The sequence below is a fragment of the Rhinatrema bivittatum genome, chromosome 4 (genome assembly GCF_901001135.1).
Source record: "Rhinatrema bivittatum chromosome 4, aRhiBiv1.1, whole genome shotgun sequence".
Classification (NCBI taxonomy): Eukaryota; Metazoa; Chordata; class Amphibia; order Gymnophiona; family Rhinatrematidae; genus Rhinatrema; species Rhinatrema bivittatum.
The window spans coordinates 110,809,584-110,832,484 of record NC_042618.1 but is presented as its reverse complement, the minus strand read 5'-3'; the positions used below and the strand labels follow the sequence as shown (position 1 = coordinate 110,832,484).

Here is a 22,901-nt window from a genome sequence, read left to right as displayed (position 1 = left end):
CATATCTCTCCTCAGCCATCTTTTCTCCAAGCTGAAGAGTCCTAACCTCCTTAGCCTTTCCTCATAAGGGAATCATTCCATCCCCTTTATCATTTTGGTTACCCTTCTCTCAGAACTTTTATCATTTTGAAACTGAAGCACACAGCTGGAAAGACTTTAAATCATCATTGTACCTTATCAGTAAAAGAGAAATGTTGGAAACCACCAAACAACTCTCAGGTGACTTATTGAGTAGTAATTTAATTATTCTCTAGGCTGAGATTATCAGTACTGTGTGCAAGAGACTTAATTATGGGAAAAGTAAAGAGCAATGTGAGGGCCTTGAAAGGAAACTTTCCCCCGTGTAGGAAACTCTAAAAATAAATCTAATGGAACAGCTACAGTGTCCAACTAAATATGTGTGAGATATGGCCTCTAGAACTGTTAACTGGGTTCAAGCATCACAGCGGTTACATATAGATTAAAATCAGGTTTTCATTGTTTTTATGTTTAAGAAACTGTTTTGTCAATGCCTTTGATCCACAACGAAAACTCTCATTAGATTTTAAATGATGAATATAAAATTATTCTGTACAACTAAAAGCAAGCTTGCTTACCATAAACGGTGATTTCTTTAGCAAGATGAATTAGACATGATTTGTGTGGCGATGTCATCTAGTGGCACCGAATGGACTTATCTTTCCAAGCTAATAGAGCTTTGAGCTCTACTGAGCATGTGCTGGAGTTTCTGCGAGGGCATTGCCTCAAGAGCCTCCTCAGTCTATATCTCAAAGCTAATATATATATATATATATATATATATATATATATTCTCCAGGGAGGTGGATGGACATCTCATGTCTAATTCATCCTGCTATCTATAGAAAAGTAAGTATAGTGGTAAGAATAGTGGTAAGCAAACTTGCTTTTTTCCGTCAATAAACAGGGCTGAATTAGACATGATCTGTGGGGAGTCCCAAGTTGAAGGTTACAGTGGAGCGTTTACTTAGGAAGCAATCTGGACTCCTTTATGGAGAGTAGAATACAACAAGAAAACCTTCTTGTCCGCAGGTATTCTCAAGTTCTTGAGAAGCTGTCCAGACAGTAAAGGAACATAAAGGTGCAAACTGACAATCAAGGTTCAGCTTTGCACACATACATAAAGGGTACCAACTTAAGATGATCCACCACAGAAGATTGAGCTCTGAGCTGATAAGATTTGACCAAATCTGATATTTGCAGTCCTGCTAAAAGGAAACAGAGCTGAACATATTCTGGTAAACCAATAGATAATGTATGACAGATGACTTTGACCTCAAGTCAGTTAGTTTTGCATGTGGCTAATAGACAATAAGCCCGGCGATGTGAGCGAGATCTTTTCTTATACTGGATAAAGTCATGAGGTTAAGGAGCTGGAGTGACTAATTAGAAGCTCCTAGCTATCAGTTTAAAATTAACGAGGGCTGTAGTAATTGAAAAGTTAGATAAAATAAGCCCTTCAGTAGTTGGCCTACATTCTCTCCTTGTGTCCAGTGCCTTGATGCACTGTTTGCTTCGAGTGCCGCAATGCTTCAAGTGCCTCAAGTGGTGCACTGTACATTGAATGCATCCCTTGATGCGCTATGCGTCAAGCACATCCCTCGATGCGCTGTACATCATCAATGCACCATGCACGTCCCCTTGATGCGCCATGTGCATCCAGCGGTGTGCTGTGTGTCGAGCGCATCCATTGGTGTGATGCCGACTTATATTCCCTTAACGGGGTTTTGGCTCAATGCAGGGCAAGTATGACCCTCAATCCCATGGCTTTGGTTTAGGCCTTCAGATGAGTCAATGAGGAGTTTCTGCTCAACTCATTTCCCAGCTAGGCACTGTGGGAGGAAGAAGCCACTGCCATTTCTCAGAAACTTGCATGGTTTTGTGCTCTGGAGTGAAGAGAACATGGACAGATCTACCGATATATCCGGAGGAAGCAGGGATATCATACCATGAGGACTTCATCAAATCATGTATGTTGTTCTTTGGACATTTTGAGGAGGCATGTTTTCTCTTTATTTGTAGCACTGAAAAGTGCTTTAATGTGTGCTGCAGGGCAGCAAGGCAACTAAAATGAAGAAAACTGAAGAAAAAAAACAAAATTTTAAAGGAATCTGGAAAAAATAAACAGAGAGATTGAGTACACGTCCAGGCTGTGCACAGTCAAAAAACAGACTGAAAAGGCTCTCTAGGCAATGGTCACACAGGAAATCCCACACATGCTCAGTAGAGCTCAAAGCTCTACTAGTTTGGAGAGACAAGTCTGTTCGGTGCCGCCGAATTATATTACCACACAGATTATGTCTAATTCAGCCCTGCTTATTGATGGGAAAATAAAACTGCTTAGTATTGAAATGAGCACTGTAGTAGTGTTATATTAAAAAGTTATTTTTGCACATGAATCTGGAAGAAGACATTTTTGATTGTATATCACAACTCTTTATCTGAATGCTCTTGTATCTCTATTCAATATGTTAACACTGTTCCTTTCTCCCTTCTCATTCAGTGCCACCTTAAGATTTCTGCAACTTTCCCTTTTCCCTCTACCCGTGACTTCTAGCTCATCACAGCATCTCTTATAGTAAACAACATATAGAGATCTATATTCAGTAGGCCTGTTAGTGGACAAGTTATCCAGCTAAAGACAGCCACATAACTTGTCCCATATATTCAGCAGGATAAAACGTCCTACTAAATATACCATCCTAAAGTTATCTGGCTAACCTAGCTGGATATACCCAATATTTGGTTAGGTCAGCCGGATATCTTTGCCTCTCCCTGGAACACCACTGAAATGCCCCTTTTTTTATCTGGCTAAATTATAGTCGGATAACTACTTATTTAGCTGGATAAGTGGCTGAATATGCCACATTTGCCATTTAAACAGATAACTTTTGAGTTATCTCTCTAAATGTCTTTTGAATATTGACCTCATAGTTAATAGGGAAAGTCTAGTTTTATTCTTAGCTTTCCACTTGGAAACCTATGTGGCTTCCCTCTCTTAATGAAGTCATTCTGCCTCCCTGAAGCTCTTCAACGTGCTACCACATTACTTAGGAAAAATTAGATATCCAGCCATCCTTCTGTTTCAAGATAGCTTGCATGGCTGAAAGCAGAGCATCTTTAGTCTCCCATTTCCCCATTTATCTCAAATGCATGTTCAAAAACTCTTGGATCTTCTGCCAGGAGTCCACTTGAGTGAGGCTATGAGGCTGGATCTTACCCCCACCCAGAACTGGAACGCCTAGAACTCGGTCTAAAGCTGACAGACAAAAAGAAGAATAAGGAGGGTCAATTCTATGACCTGCCCCTGGGTAGCTCAGCAGTTTATAGTTCTCTTTCCCATGTTGCTGCAAGCGTTTGATGGCTAAGTCAGCATACAAGGAGCTCTTCCAGTTCCGGTCATCTTCTCCCACCACAAACAGGATATGGCCTTCTGCTTTTTCTATGGGAATGATGCTGCAGTGATTAGCAGGATCCAAAGGGTCATCCAAGGCTTCAAAGATGTCATATACATTGGTCTCAGAAACAGTGACCCGGCTCAAGTCAAAGCGCAAGCCAGGAAGTGTTAGTTCACCATAATGGAGATCTGCCGCAGTGTTACAGCAGCAGCCAGAAATGCTGACAGCAGCTACTACCTCTGGGAGGAAGGTGATCATTGAGAGAGCCAGATCTGCTCCTTTGCCTGACCCTATCACACCAACACCTGGACCTTTCACCTTCAATAAAAGAAAAAAGATGGGAAGAAAGGAAAAAAAATGTTACTACAGGGATTTTACTGTCAAGAGTATGTACCACAATAAAACAGTATATTTTTCTAACATGGCAAATCAAAATATTAGCAGAACCCATTTGAGTAGGTCTGTATCCCACTCCATTCTTCTTTCTCAATATCTTTAATTTTCTTTTTCATACCAGTATAAATAAGTAGCTGTGATACAGTAAATGAACTAGGTAGTTAAAACAAACCCACAAAGTAGCTTAGTAGAGTTGATACTTTTACAAGACTAAACAAAATGTTTAAAAATGCAAACTTAGGTCTACTCAGGTCCCTTCCTTCAGCAAGAGGACTGTGTTAGTCCTAAAAGCTTACTTCCATCCCCCAGCCACACACCTTTTCTCCTCACTTCCTCATCCTCAGACAACTCAAGGAACACTTACCAGCCTAAAGGCTGGAGAGATGTCTCCCCAGCACTGCTTGTTGGCCTGCAAGGGCCACCACACTAGTGGCAGCCATCTTCCCTCCTTCCTTAGGCCTGAGTGCACAAGTTTACATCTTTAAATGTTTGTTAAAATGGTATTATCACTATCATACTAGTTTAATCAGGCCTACACAGCATTTCCTTACAATATAATCATTTTCCTTAGAGTAAGGTTTTATTCCTATCCTACAATCCTTTCAGGGGCCATCATGATGCCAATACCCCTGGTCTTCCACTACCGAAGCGACTCTTTCCTGGTCTAATACACTGAGCCCAGCCATACCAAATCCTCGAAAGCTAGGAACTCATTTCAGAAATTCTTTCAGATTGCTCAAGGTCTCTCTTTTCAGTAGACAGTATTCACTTATTGATACTGAAACCCAAGAGCTTTCCTCTACACTCATCGCTGAACCCTGGATCACTTTGTTCAGTCGTTTTTCCCCATTTGCATTCCGGATATTTGAATAGAAACTGTGAATTCTAAACAGCTGGCCATAGAAAGTGCATTAATTATTTACACAATGCTCTGGAAGTACATTGTAGCAATGGCATATATGAACGACTTGCCTGCTACATGGAAATTAATGAGAAATTACTACTTACCTGATAATTTCCTTTTCTTTAGTATAGACAGCAGATCCAGAACAAGTGGGCTTGGCACCTCCCAACAGCAGATGGAGTTGAGCAAAGCTGACATCAAGGTATATATACTCCTGCACTGAGATCAGCCTGCCAGAATTCTCTGCAAAAGCCAACTGTGGACAGACTAACAAAACTCGATTTTTAACAGATAACCATTCCAGCGCTCAGCCAACAGGAAAACACTGAGCTCAGACAAATAATGTATTAATACTAGTCTAGGGACTAGACTAACACTTACCAGTAACTCCTGGAACATGCAGCCACACAGGAGGACAATAACACACCACGCTGGCAGCCAAGAGCGGGAAGGTGGATCCACTTGTCTACACTAAAGAAAAGGAAATTATTAGGTAAGTAGTAATTTCTCATTTCTTAGCTTTTAGACAAGTGGATCCAGAACAAGTGGAATGTACCAAAAATACTCCCGAACAGTCCAGTCAAAACCACAAGTGCGAAGGCTGCGTCTTCCCAGGCCTACACATCTAGACAATAATACCTGGAAAAGGTGTGTAAGGAGAACCATGTCGCATCTTGGCAAATGTCAATGGGATACAACAATCTAACCTCCGCCCATGAAACTTCCTGAGCCCTAGTGGAATGAGCCCAAACCTGACTAGGCAACGGCTGCTCAGCATCCACATACATGGCTGAAACTACCTCCTTAATCCAGCGAGCTATTGTAGCCCACGAAGCCAGCTCACCTTGTTTACTTCCACCATGGAGAACAAACAGGCGATCCATCTTCCTGAGAGGTTTAGAAACCTCCAGATACCTCATGATATGTCTCTAGACATCCAAGGGCTGCAACAGGCGATATTCCTCTGCATCTCTTTCCCTGTCCAGAGACGGCAGGGAAATGGACTGATTGAAGTGAAAATCCAAAACTACTTTTGGCAAAAAGGAAGGAACAGTACGCAGCTGTATCACCCCCCCCCCCCCCCCCCCCGAGTAACTCAAAGGAATGGCTCCCGGCAAGACAAGGCCTGCAGTTCGGATACTCTATGCGCCAAACAAATTGCCAAAAAAAACCACCATTTTCAAGGTCAGTAACCGCAAGGAGAGGGCACGCATCGGTCGAAAAGTAGGGCCCGCTAAAAAATCCAAAACCAGAGTAAGACTCCAGAAGGGCACCAGTACCCACAAGGGAGGACTAATATGTTTCATTCCTTTCAAGAAACGGACCACATCTGGATGAGCCAACACGGGTCCACCATTCACCTGACCTCTGAAACAGGCAAGAGCTGCCTCCTGTACCTCTTTTTTTTTTCTTTTTATTTATGCACTTTTCAAATTTAACTCAAGACAATACACTTGAATAGAAATTAAGTGGCGATTCATACAAAATACATACATTTATGGAGAATTAGAAAACCATCAAGAAAAAAGTAACATAAAGAGATTGCCACAGTCAAAGTCCTCAAATGGGGGATAACAATGTCACCACTTCAAGGTATTCTAGTTAGAAAACTAAGATATAGGGAAAAGCTGGCTTTATCAAGGGCCTATATAATGAATGAACTACATTCTGTCATAGACGGTTAGTTAGGCATAGGAGAAGAAAAAGATATTGAGGATATTTTGTTAGTCAGAAAAGCAGACAATTGAGATGGTTGAAAAAAGATATAGGAGGCCGCTCCTCCCTCTATGGGAATAGTTGTCTTCTTGGTGACAGCACACACAAGCGCATCCACTTTCAGAAAACGTAATTGCTCTCTTGCCACTGGAACCAGGGGATACAAGCCTTTCAAGGTTCGTCCCCTTTTGAAATTAGCTTCTGGGGCGCCCCACTCAAGATCAATCAATTCTTGAATAGCCTCCATAAATTGGGAAGAAACATGAGACGTTACGCAAAGAAATCAAAATGAGATCTTTCTTCAGCTCAGACATGGATTCAGCCCCAGGAACTCCCAGTATTTTCAAAGTCTGGGACATCAGAGCTGGTAACTCATCCCTTTGAAAGAATCGCAACATAGTTCTATACGGCTCCAATACCGGAGGAATTTCCCCATCCTCCAGGGAATAAGGATCGGCTTCATCATCAGTGCCATCTAGATCCATATCGGGCAGACTGGCAACCGATCTAGGCATGCTCCGATGCTTAGCCGCAGCACCAGGCATGCGGGATTTCACTGCCTATGACTCTGATCTGGTAAGGTTAGTTGGGGCTGAGGACTGAGAATGAAGAAAAGACTAAAAATCCTTGAAAAAATTCCACCCAAGAAAAGGCAGAGAGATCCATGCCAAAACCAGGGGGCACCCATCCTGTGCCTACTGAACTGCCTTCCCCTGCAGACGAACCAGCTATGGGAGCTCCAAAGTCAGGGTACCCTTCTGGCATCTCTTTACCCAGGACTGTATCAGGCTGGGAAGAACCAGGTTTAGTAAAATCAGATGAAGGCAATTTCCCCTGAGCTTCCAACCAAAACTAGCACAAATTAGAGGGAACGCCAGGCTGAGATGCCCGAATATGATGAGCGGCACAGAGGATAAGGCACTTAGGTTTCTTTGCTATAAGCGCCATCAGTCTGTCGTATGCTCTAACAGGCGACTGAGAAGTGTGCATCCAGCTGCAAAATCTAGGCATCCAAAATTTAGACGTTCAACCCTGTGCCTCTATAAGCGTCCAAAAACTGAGCTTCCACAAGCCCTCTCAGATTGTGCACATAGGTAAGCTCGTGCTTATAAATGCTTAGACAGACGCCCCTATCACTGGATGCCCAGCCAGGCACCCAACTAGGCACTCAATTAAATGCACAAACTGGGCGCACAACTGGACGCACTTATACAAACTGACAGAACGGAAGAGAGAAGCCTAATGCTCAGGAAAAGTGCATGAAATGCTGCCGCAGCCTACCACGCAGTGAACAAAGAAAAACCTGAGAGTGGGGCCTAGCCAAAAATGGCTGCTCAACCCACCAGGCTGCCCACGGCCCCCAAGCTGAGGGGGAGAGGGCATATATCTTCACCACTGCACTCGGTTTCCTGCACCCACTTGCCTTTCAGCTGTTTTACAGCTAAGTCCATGCCAGCTGAAAACCAGCTACTGGACCAAGGCACTCATTTGAGGGCGGGATCCAATATATATCACCTCAGGAATTCTCAACTGAGGGAGGGACTATATGGTATCACCACAGGAGAGCAGGGCAAGTTAATTTTCCTTCTTCTTTTCTCCTTCCAAAAACTTTAAGAAATCCCCAGAAGGGAGATGCATGTCCACCATCTGCTGGAGACGGAGAATACTGGCAGGCTGATGTCAGTGCAGGGGTATATATACTGTGATGTCAGCTTTGCTCCGTCTACATCTGCTAGTAGAGGTGCATAACCTACTTGTTCAGGAGCCACCTGTCTAAATGCTAAGAAATTTCTATATTTTTGATTATTTTTCAGGAGTCTTCACAATGCTCCACCAATGGATCTAAACATCGACCCATGGAGCCATGTTAAGAGTGATGAGGATTTCTCTTTCCATGCCCATTAAATTCTTGGCTCCTCTATGTGCTACTTGCTCCTCTATGTGCTAAATGCAATCCTAATAACAGAAGAAGGACCGTCCAGCTCCCAAACTAGTAAGACATGATGTTACTAGAAATAGGGCCTTTTCTATCGCCGGTCCATGTCTCTGGAACAGCCTACTAGAGGCACTTTGAACTGTGTCAACTGTTATATCCTTTAAAAAGGCATTAAAAACCTATCTTTTTATACTTGCCTTTAAGGAGTCGGGAATTCCAGTGTAATCGAAGAATGTCTAGGCTGCCTTACTTTGTTTTCCTTTGTTTTTAATGTTAATGTGTTTTTTATTTGTTATATAAATTGTGTAACACATGTAAGCCGCAGTGAACTGCATTGAAACGTGCAGGTTATACATTTTTTTAAATAAATAAATAAGGGAATGAAAGGGAATTTCATTAGGACTATCTTTGGTTAACAGATTTCTACCCATGACAACATTTTTGAGTGGTGGAAGATTTTTGTTATATTTAAGGCTTCATTGCAATGTTTTATCACTAAATGCTCCTGGATAGTTGAATCACCCACTCTCTGCTATAATGAATATACAAATAAGCACCCATACCCCTCAACCAACATCATTAAAAAGTATCCCTTTTAGAGGGACTAGCTTGAAGTGTTTTTAAAATTACCTTTGGGTGGCGCTGAAGAAATCTTGCTGCTTCCTCAAAGTATTCCAATTGGAAGTCCTTCATAGACACAGGCAAATCCTCAAAGCAAAAATATGGCAAGGCCAAAGCAGCAAAACCCCGATTAGCAAGAAGACTTGAACGAAACTCCAGTAAACCCCCTTCATCTCCAAACATGTCAATGACACCAGGAAAGGGGCCATCACCTGAAAAGCAGCCACATCATATTTGTACCAGCAATGGCATTTATATATTTATACTCAAAACATTTAACAGTTCAAGACTCTGACACCCCAGGTTCAGAATGATCAATAAAACTTGCTGTTTTGGTGTATAATCTAGAGACAATTGATGCATTTAAAAACAATGTCCATCAAATGCTGCTAGACTGAAATACTCTCCAAGAATCTATAGCACTAAAATCATTGTAGAACCTTAAAGTAAAACCCACTTTTTATTAGAAAGGAATGTTGTCTGTAACTTGGGAGTTTGCTGTGGATCAAGATCCCTCTTGCTCCTTCTCAGAAGTACTCATTCCCCTCAGCTGATGCTACTTAAACAGCATGGTGCTAAGAAAGCCCCTGAATCTAGCATCCAGCTCAAATAAACAGACTACTTTGCATTAAACTTGTTTCCTCCAAGAACAACATCACCTTTTAGTTCTATCCATCCATAGGCAGAATTCCAGGTGAGCCAATTTTTTTAAGTTGGCTATATAGAACTATATATATATATATCTTTATATTTCAATATAACTCATCCAAATGTTGTTTATACTAGAAACGTTCTGTACACATTGCTATGTATTATGTAGCCTACACACCTACAAGAGGTAAAAAATAATTTAAAAGTTACTCAGTTCTATAGTTTAAGGATCACTGAGTGCTATGCTTCCAGTTGGACTCTAACTTTTACTAGGTCCGATCAAGGATCTGCTCATGGGCATCCTGATAAAACCCAACAGAAACCTCCCAGTTATGGAGGAAAGTAGGGGCACAGCACTGAGTACAGTATACTAGCACTGTACACCCACAAAGCACTTCAGCGTAGCCAGGTTGTGTATCAACTATGTTCAAGGGCTTATTTAAAATGTTAAACAATCAAAATGTAATATCCTGCTCCAGTAGAACCTATTGACCTACATAAATATCTTAAAGATTAATTTCCAATTACTTTGACAAATGTCTATAACATTTGTCATTATGATCCTTTTCTGAATAAAACTAAAGTTGAAAAATATTAAATTAAAATATTGAAAGAAAGTCCACAGCATGAAATGAAAAAAAATTTAAATAATAAAAAGCCATTTCAATGCACACCTTCTGAGAAAGGCAGAACCCCAGTGTGCTCAAGAGGGAGACATCACTGTGCGAGGAAGTCACAAGCGATCTACGATGGCTGCCTTTAAGACTGGATTTTGAGGGTAAATCCAAGGAAGTGCTGGGTGACAATGTTTAGGGTAGGAGGTCTCATCCTATGGGAAAGTCATAAACAAGGTTGAAGAGCAGTGTGTGGAGTTCCCCAAAGGGCACACAAAGTAAGATTGATCCTTACTGTGAAATTTCCTCTAAAATTCTCTGGTCTTTCTCCCCACATTGTTCATTTAAAAAATTCCATGAAAAATCTCATTTGTGAGTAACTTACCTATTGTATACATTATAGCCTTGAATGAATGGTTATATGAACACCTACATTTTTTACATGAATTGTAATGGACCTCCAACATTAATAGTGGAGTGAGTACTAGATGTGCTCTTGTTCACTGCTCTACAAAGGTGACTTATTATCAATCTGACAGTCTAGGGGTGCATTTGCATGTTGCGGGCGCTATTAGTTTCGTGGGGGTTGGCCGTGCGTTGATGCGCTATTACCCCTTACCGGAGCGCACTGTACTGTAAAGGTACCTTTACAATGATGAATGCATTTCCTAATCTCATATCGTCCCTCACTAATCTCAGTAACAGCAAAACCCAAAGATCCTAGATATGTCCAGATACTCTGCTCCTCTTTTCTTCCTTTGTTCTCTGCCTCTTTGCCGCTCACTTGTTTTCTTCATTCCATCCCTTTATTCTCCTTCTCTTCCACTGCCCTATCTGCTCTACCCTCTCTCCACCATCACTCCCAGCCTGTTCTCCCTCTCTCTCACCTTTCATCTAAAATTATTTAGCTCAACTCTGTGCTGCTGCTACCAAGCAAGCCACTGTGCTACTGCATCTGCTTCCAGTTAGCGCTTGTGCTAATCCCTAATGGGCAGTGAGAAGTGACATGAGCAGCAGCATTTAAGAGAAGTGCTCCTTGCTTCCCATCCACCCCCAGTTGCTCAGGCTGTAGCAGGACTACCAGCTCCTGCGAGTCACTCGTCAATGGAGAAATTACTTACCTGATAATTTCATTTTCCTTAGTGTAGACAGATGGACTCAAGACCAGTGGGTTATATGCTCTCTTACTAGCAGATGGAGATGGAGTCAGGTTTCAAAGCTGACGTCACCTTAGATATACCCCTGAAGTGACCTCAGCTCTCCAGTATTCTCTTCAAAAGCCATTGTGGACATATTAATGAAAAATGTGATTAAAAAACGGACACCATGGCTGAACGCAACCAAAATAAGAACTGAATCCCAGCAGGATTATAGATGCCCTGATCTACGGTCTGAGTGTCGGTTTACCTGTAACCTCTTGGAATCGAGATTCACCTCATGGGTGATTCCCTGGCACCGTTCTTGGGCAGCCATGGGCGGGATGCTGAGTCCATCTATCTACACTAAGGAAAACAAAATTATCAGGTAAGTAATTTCTTCATTTCCTAGCGTGTAGCTAGATGGACTCTGGTGGCGACCCCCCTGTGCCTTCCTCCGCATAGGGACCTTCTCCAACAAGGCCTGATCCTTCACAAGGACCCGACTCAGTTTTGTCTTATGGCCTGGCCCTTGAGAGGGCCCACCTGATGAAGCATGGATATTCGGCGGTAGTAATTTCTACCTTGCTCCGCGCACGGAAGTTCTGGACATCCTTAGCGTATGTGCGGATCTGGAGAATATTTGAGGACTGGTGCAAAGAATGCAGGGTTGCCCCTCAAACAACCAAAATACCTATGGTTCTGGAATTTTTGCAGGAAGGCCTGAATAAAGGGAATGAAGGTCCAGGTAGTGGCTCTCTCCTGTTTCAGAGGCAAGGTGATCGGAACCCGCGTGTCGGCACATCTGGACTTGGCCCATTTCCTAAAAGGGATTAAACACCTTCGACCACCCCTTTGGTGACTGGTACCCCTGTGGAATCTTAATCTAGTGCTGAATTTTTTTTAGCAGGGCCTTCTTTTTGACCGCTGCGCAGTCTTTCTCTGCATTTGTTAACACTGAAGACAGTGTTCCTGGTGGTGATATGCTCGGCTCGTCGCATCTCTGAACTACAGGCACTGTCATGTTGAGAACAATTCCTCCGGATAACTCCAGGAACCTTACAGCTTCGCACTGTTCCTTCCTTCTTGCCTAAGGTAGTCTTGGGAGTTTCACTTGAATCAGTCCATTTCCTTACTGTCCCTAGATGAACTCAAGGACACAGAAGACTACCGCCTCCTCCGCCATTTAAACATCAGTAGGCTTTTAGTGCGGTATCTGGAAATCTCAGAACCAGTGCGCAAGACGGACCGCTTGTTTGTTTTTCACGGTGGAAGGAAACAAGGTAGCTTCACGGACTACCATAACACGCTGGATCAAAGAGGTGATCACAGGAGCTTATGTGGAGGCAGGGAAGCCAGTACCATTTCAGGTTAAGGCTCATTCCACTAGGGCCCAGGCAGTATCCTGGGCAGATGCATACCATGGGCATCTGGGCCAGTCCAGAGCCACTAGAAGGACCAGTCCCCTGTGGCACTCAATCTTGTGAATGACCTTGCCCAGCAGTGGTCACGGAGGGAAGGCGTACAGCAGGTCCTCCTCTGGCCATGCCTGAACTACGGCATCAATCCCCAGGGATTGCTGATCTCTTCTGCGACTGAAGAATCAGGAGACCTTTGCATTGTGAGATGAGGCCAGCAGGTCGATGGATGGGAGTCCCCAGCGATCCACCAGCAGCTGAAAGGCTCTGGACAACAATGTCCATTCTCCTTGATCCAAATTCTCTCTGCTTAGAAAGTCTGCTCTGATGTTGTCTTTTCCTGCGATGTGTGAGGCCGAGATCATCCGTAGGTTCAATTCCGCCTATTCCATGAGGATTATCTGCAGGCACACTTGCTGGCTCTTGGTTCCTCCCTGGCGGTTGATGTAGGCTACTGTTTTTGCATTGTCCGACATCATGTGGGCCGCCTGACCTTGAAGCCTGTGGCTGAACTGTAGACACGCTAATCTGACCGCCCAGGCTTCCAGGCGGTTTATGTTCCAGCTCGCCTCTTCCTCGGTCCAACACACCTGGGTCACCAGTTCCTGATGGTGATCTCCCCACCCCCGGAGGTTCAAGTCCATCATGAGAACTAGCCATTCCAAAGGGGACAGGCTTATACACTTGCTCAGGTGGGTTTCCTGCAGCCATCACTGAAACTGAGCACTTACTTCCATTGGTTGGGGAAGGCAAACTGAATAGTCCTGGGACAGCAGATTCTATGATGACAGCAGGGAGCATTGGAGTGGACGCATGTGTGCCCTTGCCCACAGTACTATTTCCAGGGTTGATGGCATCAGCCCGAGGACATGAAGGTAGCTCCACACCCTGGTGTGTATGGTGTTCATCAACCGGTGAACTTGACACATCATCTTCCATCTTGTCCTGTTCGATGTTGAAACGGACCCCCAGGTACTCTAGGGACTGGGAGGGCTCGAGATTGCTCTTGTCCATGTTCACAACTCAACCAAACTCCTGAAGCAGGAACATCACCCTGTGGATCACCTGGAGGCTCTCCTCTAACAACTTCACATGGATCAATGAGTCGTCCAAGTATGAGTGCACCAGGATTCCCTCTTTCCTCAGTGCCGCCGCTATGACCACCATAATTTTGGAAAATGTTCTGGGGGTGGTAGCCAGACCGAAGGGCAGTGCCTGGAACTGATAATGGCGGCCTAGCACCGCAAAGCATAGGAAATGTTGGTGGTCCTGTCAGATTAGAATGTGGAGGTAGGCCTCCGAGAGGTCTAGGGAGGTTAAGAACTCCCCTGGTTGTATGGCCATTCTGACGGAGCATAGAGTTTCCATGCGGAAATGAACTACCCGTAGATGACGGTTGACACTCTTTGAGATCCAGGATGGGACAAAAGGAACCCTCCTTCTTGGGAACGATGAAATAGATGGAATAACGTCCCATATTTTCCTGGGGTGCAGGCACTGGAATATTAGCCTTCAAACTGAGGAGCCTTGACAAAGGTAGATTCCACTGCCAGCTGCTTGTGCTGAGAGTGGCACAGGGACATCATGAATATATCCCGTGGGATACTGCGAAACTCCAGCGCATATTCTTCCCATATAATATCCAGTACCTATTTGTCCGATGTAATCTCGACCCACTGCTGGTAGAAGAGTAATAGTCAACTCCCTATCTCCTCGTCTCATGGATAGGTCGGCAAAACTTCATTGAGGAGTTCGGCCAAACCAGAGCCCGAACCAGCCCCTCTCTTCGGTTGTCGACTCCGAAAGGACTGAGTCCTTCCTGAGGACCGAGACATCTGAAATGGGTAGTTCCTGCAGGGTCAAAAAGCGCTGGGAGCCCCTGGTCCGACCCCTCCATAAGCAAGGGGTGCTATGACCTCCTTCTCTTATCTTCCGGTAGTCGAGGCACTGGAGATTCACCCCATTTGCTGGCCAACTTTTCCAATTCACTACCAAATAGGAGAGATCCATTGAAGGGTATCTTTATAAGGTTTGCTTTCTAGGTTGCATCCGCTGACCAATTTCACAGCCACAGTTGTCATCTGGCCGCCAAAAATTAGGCCACTCCCCTGGCCAAGGTACGAACTAGTCTGAGGTCATGTCCGCTAGAAAGGCCGCGGCAGGCTCCATCACCTCTCTGGAATGCACCCCTGAGCCACCTGTCTCTCTCTCGAGAAGCAGGCATGAGCGAGCCACCAGGGCACAACAGGAAGCAATCTGCAGTGTCATTGCAGTCGCATCAAAGGCTTGCTTAAGGATGGACTCCAACCTCCTATCATGTGCATCCTTCAAGGCCGCTCCTCCCTCCACTAGGATAGTTGTTCACTTCAAAATGGCACAGACCAGGGCATCCACTTTGGGGAAGCGCAGGCGTTCCCTGGCCGTCGGGTCCAGAAGGTATAGGGCCTCCAATGTCCGACCTCCCTTAAAGCTGGCTTCTGGGGCATCCCATTCCAGGTTGATCAACTCCTGGATGGCTCCCAGCATCAGAAAGTAGCAAGAGGCTTTCCGCAGAGACACCAGTATGGGATTCTTCTTTGATTCCGACAAAGGGTCCGTGCTGGGAACTCCCAGAGTTTTCAGGGTCTGGGAAACCAGGGCCAGCAATTAATCTCTATGGAAAAACCGTAATATGGTCCGGCATGGCTCCAAGCCTGGAGGGATTTCCCCATCCTCCGAGTCTGCATCTTCATCATCCGTGGAGTCTGGATCCCTGTCAGGGATACCCTTGGTGAGACAAGACATGTTTCTGAAAGGGCTGGAAGGGCGAGGCCTTCTTGACTGTGGCTCGGTCTGAGCAGGGGCGGGAGCTGACTGTGCCTGTACAAAAGCTTGAAAGCCTTGAAAAAATTCAACCCAAGAAAAGGCCACCGGGTCCATACCTAGCCCGGGAGGAACTGGGGTAAGTGTTGCTGAATTGCCCTCTTCAGAAGCAGAACCAGTCCTAGGATTACTCAGTTCCACGGTGCTACCAGATAAGACTGAGGCCGACTCATCTTCTGAAAGAGAGGGACCGGGCTTGAAAAAGTTCTGGGAATCCAAGCCTCCCTAGGCCTCCTCACAGTGCTGACACAGGAAGGATTCCAGGTCAGACTGTACAGCCCTTATATGCCAGGCAGTACAAAGAGAGTGTCGCTTGTGCTTCTTTGCTGCCGGAGCCATAATAAACAGTAACTTGTGTGGTCAGTCAGCTAGCGCTTATCCGAGCATGCAGAGATCTGCCTCGACGCGCTAAGTATAAGCGTTCTTAAGCATGAACATATGTGCCTGGGTGTGCACGAGCATATGCGTGCACTTATGTGCACGGATATGTACGAGCTTGTGCACGCAGGTATGCACGCGTTAGGCGCACAGCCGGGCCAAACACACCACTCGTACCGATGGTCTATGGAGGAAATGACGCCGCACAAAACCACACGCAAGATATGGCCACTGCAGCCTGACACGTGGAGTGCCCAAAGAGCCTGAAACGGGGCCTAGCCCATCGGGGGGGCCGCTCAATCCGCTTGAAAACCTCCTTCCCTTTTCCCAATGGGATCGGGAACATTGTCAGTATGGCGTGCTGAGCAAGGAGACCAGAGGAAAGACTTACCGAAGCCCTTCCATGTCTCTTAATCGAAGGCGTTCTTCTTTACTTACCCGGGCTCAGTGCTTACCGGCTGAATACAGAGACAGTCTTCGGCTGCAGCGGGAGAGGGCTTTGGCCGTCACCACTGCGCTCGGCTTCCTGCACCCGCTGCCTTTCAGTTGCTTCAGCAGCAAAGTCCACGCCGGAAACTGGCTACAGCACCAAGGCACACCTCTGAGGGATCTCGGAAATCGCCTCAGGAATTCTCAAGTGGGGGAGGGACCTTTAGGTATCACCACAGGAGAGTGGGACTCGTCTTTCTCCAATTTAAAGGTACATTTTCTTCTTCTAATGAGTACTGCTATCCTGATAAACACCAATGCTGGTATAGGGATAGCACGTCCACATCTGCTAGGAGACAGATACTTGAGAGCTGAGGTCACTGCAAGGGTATATCTAAGGTGACGTCAGCTTTGAAATCTGACTCCGTCTCCAGCTGATAGCAGGGGAGAATATAACCCATTGGTCCTGAGTCCATTTGGCTACACACTAGGAAACTATAATTTTCAGGTTGGCAGTAGCAAGTTAGTGACCAGACATTTCACTTCCTCTCGAAAACAATATAGCCAGAGTAAAGGCAGTCCAAAAGACGACTACTAAAGTCTTCAACATGAGCTCTGAGGCCCCCAGAGGAGAAGAGCAAGCTGGGATGAGTGTCAAATCCCTTAGAAATATAAATACAGCAATGGAAGTATGAGACAAGTGCTCATGATATTGGCCCGAAAACAGGACTAATTTGGGAGTTAAATTAGAAAATAGATTTTTATGGAAAGGGTCATCATAGATGTATGGAAGGGTCTGCAAGTGGAGATGGTGGCGACAACACCAGTAACGGAAGTCAAGAAAGCCTGTGATGAGTATAGGGAAAGTCAGAGATCAAACAGAATCTGTGATATTACAACAAGAAGGGCAATAGGCAGGTTAGATGGCTTCACACTCTTTAATCTGCTGTCATTTTCTCTGTTTCTACATGGATGTTTGTTCCCTTAGCATTTTATCTTTTGTCAATTAGAAACAAAAGTAAAATATAAAGACATACATCTCCAAACATATCTAAAAATCTACAGACCAGCTTCTTTTGGAACCCCATTTATTTTTTCTGTTACCTTTGAGACTTTTCCCATAACGGTGTGGTCAGCAGTATATTAAGAAAAAAACATGTTTTCCAAAATCCTGCAGTAGTTTTTAAGATTGGCACAGGGCATTAGTACTTGCATGTACTTATGCAAAGTACACAAAACATGCAGATTTCTGTTAAATGTTTTATTTGACATGGTTGCCTATATTTAATGGGTTAGATAGCAGCTCCATCCTGTACTGATCTTAGAAGCTAAGCCTGGTTATCACTTGGATGGGAGACCACTTGAGAAGAACAGTTGTTGGGCTGAGCATGGAGTTAGTGATGCCATCCAGTAAAAGATGCTCAGCTATGGAAACAGACATGGCTTTTTTTAATTATTTTAAATCAAGTACCTGCTAGTTTCATGGAGAATCCCCTAGTTCTTTGGTTACTTGTTCTACCCAACTTTTCATAGTATAAAATTCTACCATATCATTTTTCAGTCATTTCTTCTCCAAGCTGAAGAACTTTATCCTTATCTAGAAATGTTTAGCAGTAAAGCACCAGCTGTCCCGCCATAACCTGCCACAAGCAAGCTCTTCACATAAGGTCAGTTGCTGCTGGTCTCACCTGGAGGTATGAAAAAGCTGCCTCTCACCCTCCCTTCTCTCAGCCTTATTCTTCGGACTCCAGGGCCAACAAACTGCCTCTCCACTTTCACTTTGGCCACCACTTGCCCATGGAGGCTGCTCTTGGGCTGGTTGAAGCCCTTGTGCACCAGCATCTCCACGATCATCGGGTTTTTCTCCACTTGCCTCTGCTCCAGCCTCTGGTGGGGCCACTCTATGCCGGCGGGGGAAAGGCTCCAGAAAAGCCCCATGGGCTCCACGCCCATGTAGTCGCCTCCTCTGGATGGGGCTGTGGTCAGATCCACGCTGCCGTCGCCATCGGCCTGGTAATGGGCGCACGAGTCGAAGAGACAGCCCTGCTCGCCGGTTACCTGTGCCCGCAGAGTTACCCGCTGCCCGGGCTCCAGGCCGCGCACGACGATGCTTAGGCTCTCATCGGCCAGACTGGGCTGGGGGCTCACGGTGACCACCGGGCCGCCGCCGCCCGATTGCCGCCGGAGGAAGTCCAGCGCCGGGGAGTGGGCCCGGAGGGAAAAGGCCAGGCCTCGGGCAGCGGCCGCTCGCAGCGCCATCTTCCCCGTCAGAGGCCGTTAACGACCATGCTAGGCTAGCGCCAGGCCCCTTGCCACTGGCTCCCCGCTCCCGGCAGGGTTAACAGAAGCCAGGCCACCCCCACCCTGCATGTATGGCGGGATCGATCAGAGCAGTCCTGTCGCCGTCGCCGTCGCCGTCGCCGTCGCCGTCCCCTCCTCCTGCCACTCGATATGGGTTTTAAATCAGCGAGGTGGTATTTAAACCACGGATCGTCCTCAACCTTCAGCTCGAGTTCCTGCGTTCCTGGCCGGGAAGAGGAAGATCTGAAGTGCTCCCCTCCCACCGTTTGTAAATCCTGCTGAAACAGCAGGGCTCTGAAGCCACAGCCCTAGCCAGAGAATGTCACTAAAGCGGCATAAATAGAGTCAGGGAGGGAGACTTACGATGGGTGGCCATCAATCATCTATTATTTCTAACAAATGTAAAATTTAGTACAGCAAATATGCCAAGGCAAAAATCCAAAATAAAACAGAGATGCTAGACCCAAGGACAAGAGAGAAAGCCACACAGTAAGGAAAAAGCTGGTTAATAAAATATGTCTAGTATTGCTGTTTTGAAGGTGGCATAATGCATTTCACAAGTTTTTATAAAGGCACACCTTTCCAGAGAAACTTATAACATGATGGCAGAAAAAGATTATATGGTTTATCATCTGCCCATCAGTAATGCCTACCATTTCCTCAGAGATCTCTTGAAATGAGATACAATCCTTGCTCACTCTTCACACATGTTGCTTCTTCAGTGGTTAAGATAGGGATAGAGTTTAACGTTTCAATGTAAAAAGTTTTAAAGTTTTAATGCAATGTTATGTAAATTTAATGTTTTAATGTAAAAAGCCCTGGCCAGACAAGCCCCGGGCGAGTTCCCGTTCTCCGTAAACCGGATTGATTTGTATCTCATACAGGAATTTCGGTATAGAAAAATTAAAAATAAATAAATAAATATTCGCTTTCTTTTCTTCTTCTAAAATAGAGTTAACAAGAGAAACTTCAAATTGCTAAGACACCAGCTTAGCTGCATACCAGGAAAAATGCACCTGCTGGACAACGCTCACATCCAACACATACTGCTCATTACAATCCACAGCAGAAATTAAAAAAAATAAAGGCCCACTATTCTTTTTATTGTTAAGAATGACAAGGGAAAGATAAGTACTCTGAACAGAAATTACATAAATAGTAAACCTCCCACACCAGAACAGCACTCCAGTTAACCACCTTACCTAAGAAAAGGCAACACTGAAAATACTACATTAAGCCTTAAAACACCAATACTCCTCCTGTTAGGAAAATGGAATAAGCCAGGCTGCTGTAGAATACAGATGTTAGCCAGCTAAATTAATATTTGGGCATTTATTTGGCTAGAATTTAGCCAGTGAATAGGGTCATTCATCAAAATGCATTATGGTGTTAATACTGTAATGGATGCAATAGTAATGGTATTGCATGGTAAAAATGCACATTTCGGGAACAGGTGAGTTTAGGGAGGAGTTTAGCAGGAATTATGAAAATGAGGAACAATACCGCACCATGCGATATCGTATGGTTTTAACCCTGGGGGGGGGGGGGGGGTTATGGGAGAGAGAGAGTCTTTGGGGAGGCCTTCACAGTTTGCAACTATTTATATGCCAAGGAGGGTCATCTAATAGCTCGAGGTGAGATGGTGGTGGTTTAGGGGCCAGTTTATCATGCAGACTGAGACGTTACAAACAGCACAGTACACCTTGGTGAAGATTTGACTTCATTTGGAGTGAGGAAAGTTTCACAAAGATGAAATTTCTATGTTCTGTCACCCTAGCTTGATGGACTCTAGGTTTACTGCGTTGTTTGTACATCTCAGTCTGCATGAAAAACTGCCCCTAAACCACCATCAACACCTCACTTTGAGCTATTAGATGACCCTCCTATTGGCATATAAATACTTGACTACTATGAAGACCATGTAGATAGAGAGGCTCGCTCGCGCTCTCTTTCTTTCTCTCTGCACCACGCAATACTACCGACACGCTCCTTTTTCTTAGCACATGCGTTATGAGTGAGCCAGCTAACTCCAATATTCAGTTAGCCAGAGGACTTAGCCAGCTAAGTCTGGTCAGGTGAAAGAGCTGTCAGGACACACTGAGCCACTGCCTTGGAGGTATTTAAATGTCTTTATCACATCTCCCCTGTCCCACCTTTCATCCAGAGAATACATGTTTAGATCTTTAAATCTGCTCCCCATATGCTTTAGAATAAAAGCCCTAAGATATTTCTGAGCAAGAAGAATTTACAATATGATACTTCCACCGTGAACTAGTTTGATAATTTCTAGCATTTACCCCAGATTTAGTTAACCATATCTGAACAGATCAGGCATTTCTAGCCACTTATAAATTAAAAGGTAAAATTTAAGACCCGCGCGCAGGCATCCATGTGCATGTCGACACACACGTTATAAAAACCGCTACCTGTGCGCATGATTTTATATTGGTGTGCGTGAGTGCTGAATCGCGTGCATAAGTAGGGGGGATTTCATTAGATGCACGTGGCAACGCAATAGGCCCTATCCCCTGTTCCCTCCCAGTCCGTGCAGGGCTTTTAAAATTAGCCCTTTCCAGTATGTACCAGGATCAGCCCAGAGAAGTGGGTTGTGCATCCCTACCAGCAGATGGAGTCAGAGAACAAAGCTTTGGGCACTGCCATATATACTAGAGTGCCACCTGCAGTCCCTCAGTATTTCTCTGACTCCAGCAGATGGCAGAGATGCACTCCTGCAGTTTTTTAATTTGAATTTTTTTCAGTACTTAGTTAGCAGAATTCTTCCTTACGATCGCTTCCTGAGGTGTTAGGCACCTTCGTGGGCCATCCCTCAGTGGAAGCCGGGCGTCCGGGGGATTGGATATCCCTGTCAGAGTCTCGCCCGCTCCGGGTCAGTGTGTGCAGGCCAGGGGCTCCTGGTTACGCGACAACGACATTGACATTACTGCAGCTGCTTCCTTCATCCCTGCTAGAGCATCTCCTGTTTTTAGTAAAGTTTATTTAAAAAAAAAAAAAAAAGTTAACAACAGGAGGAAAGTGTTTCTTTCGTTGCTCCGGTCTGAGGCAACGGCTCTGAGGTAAGGAGTCGGTGTGGTGGGATCGGGCCCTCGGAGGCTGTGTGGGGAGGCTGTCAGCTCCATTTCCCTTCGGCTCCCGGAGCTCCGGGCTGCTGCGGAAGGGAAGGGGTGAGTTTAATTTTTAATCCTCTGGTCTTTTTTCATTTCGCGGCAGCGTTTTCAGGCGAGGACCGGCTTGGTTGACTGCGGCCTGACGGTGTGCGAGGTTTTCTAATCTAATTTTAGCCCGCGCTTGATTGTCGACATTTTTTCCTGCATCGCTGCTCCGAGAGGTGGTACGGCGATCGTGGCCTCCCCCCCCCCTCATCCACGTGGCGGCACGGTTTCAGGGATGGGGCCATGCTCTAAATTGCGAGCCTGTCGCGTGTGTGGCACACTCGGGCAGGCTCTGGATGCGGCCTTTTTATGCCCCGAATGTGCTGAGGAGGCAGGGGAATTATCGGGGCCAGAAGGCCCCACCCCGGGTTTCCTGGGGTTAGAATCGCAGGAGGAGGACCCCCCTCCCGTTTTGGTTCCTGTAGGGGAGGATCTCCTGGAAGGAGCGAGCGCTGCACCTCCGATGGTGTCCCCGGAAGAGGAGGGGGCCCCAGAGGGGTTTTCCCCGGAGTTTATCCTGCTCATGCATGAAGCTTTCTTGGACCGCAAACGCACAGTGGTGAAGAGACCCGGGACCCCAGGAGACCTCGATCATCCTCTGGAGAAATTCAATAGGGCCGCTGATCCTGGGCACCATCCTATGGATCAGGGGCAACCGAGTAAGGAGGGCCCTCAGGGGCCACTACCGGGATCCAGGTCAACCTCACCCGCGGGAACAGGTGCGGATAAGGACCCGGATCAGGCGGATGTGGATACGGATGACACAGATGATCCCGATACCCTGCCAACGAAGGGTGACGATCCCAGTGTGGTCCGTTTATTCAAGAGACACAAACTACATCCCCTTATTCCTCAGGTCCTAGAGGTCCTGGGCATTAAGGTGTCTCAGGAGGAGTCGGACAATGAAGGGGTTAATTCCGTCCTTGACGGCATTCGGGGTCCCACTACATCTT

The 22,901-nt window shown here is 45.6% G+C and overlaps 1 protein-coding gene across 1 annotated transcript; it reads right to left on the bottom strand.

Moving 5' to 3' along the window:
- Positions 1-222: 222 nt before the first annotated feature.
- LOC115090058 (acyl-coenzyme A thioesterase 5-like) lies at positions 223-19,027 on the bottom strand. Its single transcript, XM_029598664.1, has 3 exons — positions 18,166-19,027; positions 8,999-9,201; positions 223-3,734 (listed from the first exon to the last, which is right to left on the bottom strand). The coding sequence occupies exons 1-3, from the start codon at positions 18,734-18,736 to the stop codon at positions 3,159-3,161; spliced, it is 1,350 nt and encodes a 449-aa protein (XP_029454524.1). The 5' UTR covers positions 18,737-19,027; the 3' UTR covers positions 223-3,158.
- Between the last annotated feature and the right edge of the window lie 3,874 nt (positions 19,028-22,901).

Excerpts from the sequence above, each read along its gene's own strand:
- LOC115090058 (XM_029598664.1), bottom strand. The coding sequence starts at position 18,736 with ATGGCGCTGCGAGCGGCCGCTGCCCGAGGCCTGGCCTTTTCCCTCCGG. Across the intron at positions 9,202-18,165 it reads CAGCTTTTTCATACCTCCAG|GTGATGGCCCCTTTCCTGGT; the intron begins GTGAGACCAGCA and ends GCTGCTTTTCAG. Across the intron at positions 3,735-8,998 it reads TTCTTCAGCGCCACCCAAAG|GTGAAAGGTCCAGGTGTTGG; the intron begins GTAATTTTAAAA and ends CTTTTATTGAAG.